Source organism: Nerophis ophidion, linkage group LG08, assembly GCF_033978795.1.
Source record: "Nerophis ophidion isolate RoL-2023_Sa linkage group LG08, RoL_Noph_v1.0, whole genome shotgun sequence".
Lineage (NCBI taxonomy): Eukaryota > Metazoa > Chordata > Actinopteri > Syngnathiformes > Syngnathidae > Nerophis > Nerophis ophidion.
In genome coordinates this window covers 43,543,931-43,556,404 of record NC_084618.1, presented here as the reverse complement: position 1 = coordinate 43,556,404, position 12,474 = coordinate 43,543,931, and the positions used below count along the sequence as shown (strand labels likewise).

Sequence of the window (12,474 nt, the reverse complement as noted above, 5' to 3'; positions counted from 1 at the left end):
TTTTTGTTTTTTTTTTCCTTCATCACTGATTATTACTTACTGCAGACTTTATGAGAACCAAGAAACACAATAAAACATTGCTTACTGTACAATGTATGCTGTCATTAGGATGCAGGCTGCTAGGATGTTCATATAATCCCATTTAGATGAATAATGTCTCGTAATCCTCACAAAGAAACAGGGTTGCGGGGGGGACAAGCGCCTTTTTGTGTCAGTCTTGCCAGTTCCAGGTCCTAAATGGCTATCAAAATGTCCCAACTTGTGGTATTATATTCTCAGCCATTTACTTTCTAGGTGAGATTCATGATTTATAATCTAGAAAAAATGTACAGAGAGCAGGGAAGCGAGGAAGCAGCAAACCACTCGATGATGTAAACATAAGGACACAGTTTGGGTATTTATTGGATTTTAGAAGCAAAATAAAGGACCTCCCATTGGCTACGCTGTAAGTGGACTTTTATATACGTTAATTTAATATTTAGAACGCATTAAAAAAAATCCATCCGTCGTCAAGTCTTTCATTATGATTGTGAACGATGGGCAACATTCCAAAAAAAGTGCAGTTCCCCTTCAAAGCTGTAATTGCTGCCAAAGGTGCATCAAATGAGCAAATGCTGTGGATACCCTTTTAGATTATTATTTTTTATTTTTAATGAACTTGTAAATACATTTAAAAAATGTCTCATTATGTAGTATTGTCTGTAGAATTTTCAGGACAAAAATGAATGTATTCTATTTTGGAATAAAGCTGTATATAACATAACAACAAATGGGAAAAGTGAAGTGCTGTGAATACATTTTGAATTGACTTGATGTCTCTCAATTAAGTATAGAAAACATTTTTGGAGTAGTTGTCATGTGACAGTCATGTGACTATCCCAGGATATAGCTTTCCCAAAATGGTAACGTATCAGGTAAAGACATGTTTCTTTCCAACAGATTTTTCATAAATCCCTTTTTTAAAGGTATACAAGTGGAACGCGCCACCAAGCTGCGCTACAAAATAAACACTCATCCTGAATTCAACGTGTGCAATCTGCAAATGAAACCATCACGCAGGCAGATTTGCAATAAGCACCATCAAACAAGAGAGGGTATGAACCCCAAAGAGCCCTGATCCTGACATAATCCAAGCCCGGAATATGTGATTATTACTTATTTAAAAATTGACACAGCTATATTTGGATAACAATTAACAATTTTTTGAAAAATCATAATATTCTTAACAAAAATAGTAGCAATAAAAATATACTACCACCTTCTGTTAAACCTCTAACAGTAAAGTCCTAGGGGTCTAATGGTACATATATTTGTAATCTGTTTTTTTGGTACGGAACTTTTAGATACAAATTAAAAGTGAGAGACGGGAAGTGTTTATTTTGCTACAGGTCAGTGTAGTATGTAAAGAAAAATGCCCTACAGCTCAGACTCCGGCTTATGGAAGTCATAACTCTTGATAGAGCCAAGGAGAAGCCATAGCTTGAAAAAGCACTTATGTAATGTTTGGGGCACTTTGCCAATTTCAACAGACAAACACAAGTAGATAAGACAAAAGCAATGTGCCACAATTGTTTATTGTTATAACTGCAAATTAACCGATGAAATAAATAATTTTCCTGTTCAAACCTTTTGCACTGTATTAAAAAAGGAATTTTGCAAACTATTATATATTTTATTTTTCTTAATCATATGTAATTTTCATTTGAGAGCTTTATTTATTTGCTCGAAACTTGCATTGTATATGTTCTATTTTATAAATCATAACAGCTGACAAAGGTGATCAGTTTAATATTTTGCATTTTGCTCACTGACTGTAACAAAATAAAACTGACCTTAAAACCAAGGTAGGTACCAAGCTGTGATGATGACGTACCGTTACCCCCTAGTCCTTACTCGGGTAATTATAACATTAAGAAAGGAACATACATCAGTGTCTTACAAGCTTATGCCTTCAGATCCACATCGAAGAAAGTACTGTTCCGCGTGTCAAAAATATGATGGGACTTATGGCAGACATATCAAACAGCATAACTGCATTTCATGTGAGAAGACTAATGGGATGTATAGGAACACAAATTGTATTTTTGTTCAACTTACCACGCCTCAGCGATCGGTGGGCTAACAAAATCAAGTGGAAAAAAACAAGTTTCAGTTACATTCTGACAATGGCAAGGACACAAGTTAATTAAGAACGACTAACAAAGAAAGCCCTCCCTCGAAAATGTAAAAATAAAACTAACACTTAGAGTTCCAAAAATAATAATCAGAGAATAATTTTTTCTCCTGAGAAACTGCTAATGTGCGTTTGTCACAGTCCACGTGGGTGTTCCTGGCAGTGGACTTTATCCTGAAATAAACATTGTGTGCTTAAACTTTAAGCCAATCAGAAGTCTCTACTATCTTTGTATTAGACATTATGTTAGAATGGACTTTTACCGATTCATAAATATACAAACTTAACCATTAAAAAAAACAAGTCATGTTTGTATTTTGCAATTTCTGCATTTTTTCAGCTCAGTAGACAGTATTACTTGGGGTATTGCGGACAAAGGAAACTACATTCACACTGTATTTACAACTCTGGAACCTGTTTGGCCAATCATCAGGTAATCACACATTAGGACCTTAAAATTAGTGCATCAATTGAAGCAGTTGAAAACAGATGGATGGAAGAACACTTTGCATGTCCTAACATGGGCCCTCAACAGCTGTATGCGGAATATCTAGACCGGGGGTGTGCAAACTTCTTCCAACAACGGCCTTAAAAATAGCATACTTAAAAACTGTATGCTATTAGGAAAATAAAAAAACGGCATTTTCTTGTGTATAGGTCAGTGTTGAGCCGCGAATGTGCCCTAGGGGGCCGCAAAAAATTGATCTGTTTCTCAGCTTTGGTCAGTTAAAATAAACTTTCCTACCACTTGTGGCACTAATGACAATCTCAAACAAACAGAAGAAGTTTGGAACTAAAGTCAAAGAGAAGTTTCATAAGTGCAGAAAGTATAACTAAAGTTGTGAGGCTGTATTTTCATTTGCACTTACATTTGATTAAAAAAAAAAACAGAAAAACAACGTACATTATTATGATAAATATTTGTTATTTATTTATTAAAATGTATTTTAGCCTTGCATAATTTATTTTTCATCAGTTTTCACGAGTCCATTCTTTAGTATTAGTATTTATTTAAGCCTTGATATTATTATTTGTGATTAACACATGCTTTTATATCATTTGACAAGAATGTAAACGGTATGTAGGTTATTTATAAATAATGAATATGATTAAAATCAACAGTAAGATTACTAATTTAGTGTTTAAATTTGAGTGGGCTCCGGGGCCCTCTGTAGTAGAAAAGTTGGGCCCTGATATCAAAAAGGTTAAGAACCCATGATATAGGTGACCAATAATGTACTTTCTGGACGACAACCAGCTACTTTTTTTCGATGCTCTGTACCCGGCGCTTTATACAATGGTGCCTCTTATTTATCGATTTTTTTCCAGGTGCACAAGCTTCACATGCCACCAATAAATTTATTTTCATCACAGACCAATAAAATAGGCGAACAGGTCATGGTGGACCAATGAAATTGTTCACGTTAAATTAAACACACTCACACAATCATTCAGTCAGCCACTTAGCTAGTTATGGACTCATCTTGAAGAAGAAACAACGAAATGCCCACAAACAACAAAAACAATCGATCCGGCCGTCGAAAAAAATTAAATTAAATCATGACTTCAGCAGTTTTAATGCGCGGGACGAAGACCCTCTCTAGTAGGCTACTTTATGTTGTGTAACAGGCACTGTCTTTTGTAAAATTTGTAAATGAACGCAAGCACCTGTGCACATATTTCATGTGGTTAGAGTTGTGCAGCCACTCGATATACAAAATACATGTTCTCCCCAAATTTTGTGGGTGTGGCTTATACTTAGGGGCGCTATATAGCCTGGAAATTATGGTAGTTGTTTGTGTTGTATACACCTCAATAATAATAAAGTAATTTCAGATTTTTTAGAACATGTCGATGGCCGATAAATAACAAGCTTCTGGCCAAAAATGGCCCCTGTGCCGCACTATAAACACCCTTGAATTTAACAATTGGTGTCCTAAGTGTGGCCCAGGGGCTATTTTTGGCCTGCAGCTTGAATTTTGTTGGCCAGCAGCAAATTTCCAAAATAAAATCTAGCAAAAAAAACAACAAAAATGGATGGAAAAAAACTGACATTTTGATACTAATATTTGATAGTACGCTTTCTCACCTATAACAGTTTTTATCAATTTCAATTTCTGAATTTTTCAAATGCAAAAATTACGACTTAAGTTGAGAAGCTTTAGTTTCAATCGCACTTTAATTTTCTTGACAGTTTATTTAAGATATGTATATTATTTATTATTATATGAATTATATATTTTTCATTTTAGCACAGTGTGATTGGATGTAGATTAATTTTTCATCGGTTTTTATGAGTCCCTTCTTTTGCAGTATATTTATTTCGTATTTATTTTGTAATCAGCCTGATATTGATATTAATCGTTTTGATAAACACATTACTCCGGGTACTCCGGCTTCCTCCCACCTCCGAAGACATGCACCTGGGGATAGGTTGATTGTCAACACAAAAATTGGCCCTAGTGTGTGAATGGGAGTGTGAATTTTGTCCGTCTATCTGTGTTGGCCCTGCAATGAGACGACGACTTGTCCAGGGTGTACACCACCTTCCGCCGAATGCAGCTGAGATAGGCTCCAGGACCCGTCGTGACCCCGAAAGGGACAAGCGGTAGAAAATGGATGGATGCTATCATATCATTTGACAAGGTTTATCCTGTTAAACTGGTAGTAGGTTAGATTCAATTAATTTGAGTGGGTCCTGGGTCCATCCAGTGCGAGGTCTCAAACTCAATTTGCCTGGGGGCCACTGGACGCAGAGTCTGGGTGAGGCTGGGCCGCAAGAAAAGATTTCTTACAAAAAAGTGTTTTTAATGTCTTTATTTTTATTTTCAACTCAAATTATAATCAAAATATAAATGAACAAAATGAGAATCAACAAATGTGAGGCAATGCAAATAAAAAAAACTAACAAAAAAAACAAAAACGGTTGGAATTGGTCCAGGTTATCGGGGACTGTTATTACTGACGGACAGGTGTCGCGGTGTGACTGCAGCCAGGCATGTAAGAAAACCCCCGTCTCCATGGCAACGTCTCTGTCGCTTTCACTCATTTGCCGCTTTTCCACTAACGCAGGGGTAGGCAACCCAGAAAGTTGACAGAGCCATTTTGTGTTATGATCCGCTGCCCGGATCATATAATGATTCGATTTTTAAGTCTTTTTGTGTTTTCTAATGGTTTTGGACTCCTTCGGTTCATGTTTGTGCACTTCTCAGTTGGTTACCAAGTTACGTATTATTTTCACCTGCCGCTTGTTCCGGTGGCTCACCTGTTTTGTAATCACTGTCATTATTTAAGGGTGCCTTCTCCCGTCAATCAGTCTGGCTTCCTAGTTTGTTTTCATACAACAAGTAACGAATTCTGTTTTCCTGCTCGCTACCTGCTAGCTTTTACGCTAGGCTCTTTCGTTTATGCTAGCTTCCATGCTAAGCTCATTTTGTTTGCTAGCTCCCACGCTAGCCCCCTTAGCTTTTTGCCTTCCGTGCTATGATTTGTTTCCCGACCGATTTATTGCCTAAATAAATCCTTTCTTACCTTCACGCTGTGTCCGAGGCTCGTCTCCATTCCTGGGAGAACCAATCCGTATCACCATGGAACCAGGTCGTTACAATTTTGGACCCAAATAACACAATGCTGTCAAGCGCCATTCATATAAAACTTGCGGGCCACACTAACATTAAACTTTCCTATTCAGGTGGGGGCCGCAAAATAACGTCTCGCGGGCCGCAATTGGCCCGCGTATCTGAGACCCCTACTCTAGTGGAAAAGGTGGGCCCCCAGGTCAAAAATGTTAAGAACCCCTGACCTATAACACAAAACGGTCATATAGTTTTGCATTTTGAATACATATAATGCCAGTTTTTAGCATTTTTTTGATCTGCAAACTAAAGTAGTAAAATGTCCCCTGCATGCTTTGACTTTTCAGTGTGCAGCACTTGGTAGAAAAAGTTTGGACACCCCGATTATGACACTCTCACCATCAAGATAAAAATAGCATTGTGCCACATCAGCTAATTAGTCTAATGACCACAAAGCAGTCAATGCCCTCACAATAATAACTATTGTGACAAACAACTGAGTGACAGCTGTAATAAAACCAATTTAGCTGGAACGCTCTATTTGCAGAGGTGCATGAGGTTACAGTGATAACGCTGGTTCTCAGACAACAATGAGGTTGCATTTGCCATGTCAACTAAGGGGACAAGTTGACCTCCAGCCAATTATTTTTTTGTGAGATGGTCAGTGACTGTTTCCTGCTCATAACTCTGGAGACGGGAAAAAATCAGTCCCCCAAAACCAATAAAGGATTTTGTTACAGAAAGATATACAAGGTTAGAAGGGAGCGCCATGTCAAACTGTTTTTTCGACCAACGATGTGAAACACTCCAATCAAGTGAATGGCCAGTTTCGGTAAGAATATTGCCCTCCAAACTAGTTTGTCTTACCGTTCTTGGGTGTGCGTATGGGGCTACCTAGAGCCATATGGTTATAGTTGTGCTGATGGGTACCTGCAATGACAAAAGCAATGAAAGATCTGTTCAGTGTTCATGGAATAGTCTGTATCAATCCTAATACAGAATGTTAAAAGCATGAGGGTGATTACAACAGGGTTTTTTTTGTTTTTGTTTTGCTGCAATTCAGACAAACACTTCCATGCACCATTGTAAGAATGCTGCAGTCATGCGGCATTTTACAGTTGTCATGTCCTTTGAGTGTGACGTATCCCTTTTGTCATGATTATTTTCAATAATCATTATTTTCATGCTGATGGAAGCAAAAAAAAAAAGATGATGAGAAAAGCATTAGGTGTGAATCCGCAAAAAGTGTAGTCTGCAAAAATGTTGGCGTTATCCTGCAAGAACAAAGTCAGATAGAACAGAATCAACGTCAGGCTAGAGCAGGGGTCGGCAACCCAAAATGTTGAACGAGCCATATTGGACCAAAAATACAACAAAAAATCCTTCTGGAGCCGCAAACAATTAAAAGTCATATTACATACAGATAGTGTATCATGAGGGCTTCACGGTGGAAGAGGGGTTAATGTGTCTGCCTCACAAAACGAAGGTCCTGAGTAGTCGTGGGTTCAATCCCGGGCTCGTGATCTTTCTGTGTGGAGTTTGCATGTTCTCCCCGTGAATGCGTGGGTTCCCTTCAGGTACTCCGGCTTCCTCCCACTTCCAAAGACATGCACCTGGGGATAGGTTGATTGAAACACTAAATTGGCCCTAGTGTGTGAATGTGTGTGTGAATGTTGTCTGTCTATCTGTGTAGGCCCTGTGATGAGATGGCGACTTGTCCAGGGTGTACTCCGCCTTCCGTCCGATTGTAGCTGAGATAGGCATCAGCGCCCCCCGCGACCCCAAAGGGAATAAGTGGCAGAAAATGGATGGATGGATTGATAGTGTGTCATGAGATATAAATTGAATTATGAGGACTGAAAGGAAACTAAATGAGCTCAATATAGCTACAAATGAGGCATCGTAATGCAATATGTACACACAGCTAGCCTAAATAGCATGTTAGCATCGATCAGCTTGCAGTCATACAGTGACCAAATATGTCTGATTAGCACTCAACACAAGTGGAATAACATCAACGAAACTCACCTTTGTGCATTCATGCAAAAGGTTAAAAGTTTAATGGACAAAATGAGACAGAAAAAGAAGTGGCATAAAACACGTTTTAGAAAGTCTGAGAAAGTTATACATGTAAACAAACTACGATGAGTTCAAGGACCGCCAAAGTTAGTAGGACAAAACGGCGCTCGCCAAATACTTGAATCAGTGAAGCATGTTTGATACGAACAGTGTGCTTTATAACAATTAGGGAGGTTTGTCGTGTTTGTCCTCCTACAGAAACCATGTTAAAACAAAAAATATGTTGTTTCTCCTAATTTTTTTTCCACTTTTCATATATTTTTGAAAAAGCTCCAGAGAGCCACCAGGGCGGCTCTAAAGAGCCGCGGGTTGCCAACCCCCGGGCTGGAGTAAAAAAAAAAAACACTCCAGGTGAAATAAACATTTAAAAAGATGTGGCTTACAAATAACATTTTTCACAGGAACTGTTTTCCTGGAATACAAACAACAATAATACAGAGCCTACAAAAATCCATGCAGTTCCAGGTAAAATGTGATCTCTCAATACAAGGCAATGACACAACACATTTTCAAGGTCTACATAACTATGAAAGATCCCTCCAGCTTTTAAGTAGCGCATCAGTTTAATAAAAACATATATCTTTATTTTCCAGACTTTCCTGTTGCAGTGAGGGAAATTGGGTAGCATGCAAAAAAAAAAAGGAAAAAAAAGTGCATACATCCAAGTCAAGGCTACTTCAGCTTTCTTGAATTGAATGTCATTCAAATATTTATATGAATGTAGCAATGGTTAAAAATTAACCAGAGGGCTGATATAGTGTTGTGTTTATTTTGGCTGGCAAGCAGACTTCTGTGTGACTTTAAAGCTCTGGCTTTTATCACCATTATTGAAACAAAATACATTCATTATAAAATGAACGTAGGAAACAAAAAATGCCTGACTGGGCATTCTAAGGAGATTGAATAATGTTTGATTGTCCCTGCTGGTTGTCTAAAAGACCAATTTGAACACATTAAATTTGGAAATCAATGAAAAAATTACATTTATGTCTCGCTAAATAGTCCTCAGTGGCCAGGACACGAATGCAACTTTTATCCTCCCATATACGCATCCCCATGTCCTACTTAGACTTATGTGCCTCCGTTCTGTGCTCATTCTCCTGTATATACTCATGCTTCTGACACAGGTGTCTTGTTTCTTCATCTTGGTACTGTGCTGTACACTCTATGCATCACATCAAGTGAGTCCATTCGTAAAGTGCTTTGTTCAGTAGCTTTATTGAAACAAGTTGCAAATATGCACTGGAAATATTTTATTCATGATATTCTGCTTTCTCTACCCTTAACCCCCTCTTTTTCTGGGGTATTTTGTGTGTGGCTAAAATTACCCATCAAAGTACTGTACATGTAAAGTTGTCATTTACCCATTTGAACGACAGTTGAGTCATACGGATTTTGGGCTCTTTTGAAAACTAACAGACACATTTCTTCCCTGAACAGTTGTGTTAAAAGAATTACTGACACAAACACAATCAATAGGAAATTGGATACACACTAGGTTGGCCTATATTATTTTAGGAGACATGTATCTTCAAAATAACTATAGTCTGGATGCATGAACTGGAAAATACAATGGGACCGTAGCTTTCAAATCAGGGGTCACCAACCTTTTTGAAACGAAGAGCTACTTCTTGGGTACTGATTAATGCGAAGGGCTACCAGTTTGACACACACTTAAATAAATTGCCAGAAATAGCCAATTTGCTCAATTTACCTTTAATACATAAATCTATATATGTAAAAAAATGGGTATTTCTGTCTGTCATTCCGTCGTACATTTTTTTTTCCTTTTACGAAAGTATTTTTTGTAGAGAATATATTCTGAAAAAAACACTTAATTGAACGGTTTGAAAGAAGAAAAAACACAGAAAAAATTAAATTTAAATTTTGAAACATAGTTTATCTTCAATTTTGACTCTTTAAAATTCAAGATTCAACCGAGAAAAATAAAGAGAAAAACAAGCTAATCCGCATCTTTTTGAAAATAATAATTTATGGAACATCATTAGTAATTTTTCCTGATTGAAATTAATTTTAGAATTTTGATGACATGTTTTGAATAGGTTAAAATCCAATCTGCACTTTGTTAGAATATATAACAAATTGGACCAAGCTATATTTCTAACAAAGACAAATTATTATTTCTTCTAGATTTTCCAGAACAAAAAATTTAGAGAAATTCAAAAGACTTTGAAATAAGATTTAAATTTGATTCTACAGATTTTCTAGATTTGCCAGAATATTTTTTTTACATTTTAATCATAATAAGTTTGAAGAAACATTTCACAAATAGTCTTCGTCGAAATAACAGAAGCTAAAATGAAGAATTAAATTAAAATGTATTTATTATTCTTTACAATAAAACAAATAAATGTACTTGAACAGTGATTTAAATGATCAGGAAAGAAGAGGAAGGAATTTAAAAGGTAAAAAGGTATATGTGTTTAAAAATCCTAAAATCATTTTTAAGGTTGTATTTTTTCTCTAAAATTGTCTTTCTGAAAAGAAGAAGCAAAGTAAAAAAATAAATTCATTTATTTAAACAAGTGAAGACCAAGTCTTTAAAATAGTTTCTTGGATTTTCTAATTATTTTTGAGTTTTGTCTCTCTTAGAATTAAAAATGTCTAGCAAAGCGAGACCAGTGTGCTAGTAAATAAATACAATTTTAGAAAATAGAGGCAGCTCACTGGTAAGTCCTGCTATATGAGCTATTTTTAGAACAGGCCAGCGGAATACTCATCTTGTCCTTACGGACTACCTGGTGCCCGCGGGCACCGCGTTGGTGACCCCTGTTTCAAATTAAGCAAAAATTTGACGATAGTACTCTTTTATTTTTTTCTTAAGTTAGGATCATATGTTCAAAAGGTATTTCTTGACTCCCAGTCAGACTAGGTCAGAGTCTTAACAGGCTCCATGCAAACAAAGCTCCATGGCTTCCTAACAAGCTTTTCAGAATGTTTTGTCATGATCTTTTGGAAAATTGAAGATCCAAAAAGAACTCAGTAGGCTCAACATTGGGTCACAGTCCACATTCGCTGAAGTTCCATCTGTTCCAGAGGAGTTTCTTGCTTTCGTGACAGAAATGCACCCATCAAACAGCATCCGAATCATCGTGTTTCAGTTTTGTTTCTGTAGCACGGTGTGACTAATGCGTCTCGGCTAGCCGAATATACGATCCATAATGTATGGAAATTATGAGAATCTGATGAAAATGATTAAAGTCTTAAGCAGTAGTCAGTGTGTCTTTATGAATATAAGGCTTGGTGTTTACTTACTATTGCCAAATTTGCCATTTACTGGACCATTGCCAACATAAGAGGATATTTTTTTCTGCTGTTATTGTGAGGGCCTAACATTATTGTTTACCATTCCCAGTTATGATTGTGTTCTGCAATGGTGTTTATTACACCAAATCTTAAGTGGGCACAGGCACGCTTAAGCATCCATCAGTGCTTAAGCGTGATGGATCATCCACTACTTTTGTCCTGACTCCGGGAAAGTATGTGTGAATGGGTGAATGTGGAAATACTGTCAAAGCGCTTTGGGCTCCTTAAAAAGGGGTAGAAAAGCGCTATACAAGTAATTTTTATACAAATAACAAAGCTTTATCATGACGAAAATATATGGGCCATTCAAGGTAAAAGGTTCAGGCAATTTTTTATTTTTTTTTACATAATGTTATATTTTGTATATAATATTTTGCGTTTTTGATTCAAATTAATATATTTTTTTACTGTAATGTGTTCCATGAGTGAAATTGTCCATATTCCCGATATGCAAAGTGTGACTCAAACATACTTTTAAACGAATGAGGCACTTTATAGGGCACAACTTTTACACAAGTGTATGTGTCTCTACAACAGCATAATATGACAAGAACACAACCACACTGATGAATAAACATGAAATCTAAAACTAATCATGATTTAATTAAAGGGGAGCTGCACTTTTTTTTTAAATTTTGTTTCTCATTCACAATCCTCAGGAAGGACATGACGAGGAATGTTTTTTATTGTTGTACATTGTAACTCAGTGGTTCTCAAATGGGGGTACGCGTACCCCTGGGGGTACTTGAAGGTATGCCAAGGGGTACGTGAGATTTTTACAACATATTGTAAAAATAGCAACAATTCAAAAATCCTTTATAAATATATTTATTGAATAATACTTCAACAAAATATGAATGTAAGTTCATAAACTGTGGAAAGAAATGCAACACTGCAATATTCAGTGTTGACAACTACATTTTTGTGGACATGTTCCATAAATATTTATGTTAAAGATTTATTTTTTTGTGAAAAAATGTTTAAAATTAAGTTGATGAATCCAGATGGATCTCTATTACAATCCCCAAAGAGGACACTTTAAGTTGATGATTACTTCTATGTGTAGAAATCTTTATTTATAATTGAATCACTTGTTTATTTTTCAACAATTTGTTACTTATTTTTATATATTTTTTTCCAAATAGTGCAAGAAAGACCACTACAAATGAGCAATATTTTGCACTGTTATACAATTTAATAAATCAGAAAATGATGACATAGTGCTGTATTTTACTTCTTTATCTCTTTTTTTCAACCAACAATACTTTGCTCTGATTAGGGGGTACTTGAATTAAAAAAATGTTCACAGAGGGGACATCA

At 36.3% G+C, this 12,474-nt stretch overlaps 1 protein-coding gene across 6 annotated transcripts in view; it reads right to left on the bottom strand.

Moving 5' to 3' along the window:
• LOC133557815 (protein shisa-6) overlaps positions 1–12,474 on the bottom strand; it is a 260,224-nt gene that overhangs the window by 29,903 nt on the left and 217,847 nt on the right. For 4 of the 6 annotated variants that reach the window (XM_061908631.1, XM_061908632.1, XM_061908636.1 and 1 more), the window contains 2 exons: positions 6,616–6,678; positions 2,098–2,118 (listed from right to left, as the gene is read on the bottom strand). In XM_061908631.1, the coding sequence (XP_061764615.1) occupies positions 2,098–2,118; positions 6,616–6,678 (84 nt within the window). The remainder of the gene's footprint in view (positions 1–2,097; positions 2,119–6,615; positions 6,679–12,474) is intronic. The other 2 variants (XM_061908633.1, XM_061908635.1) reach the window with 1 other exon arrangement.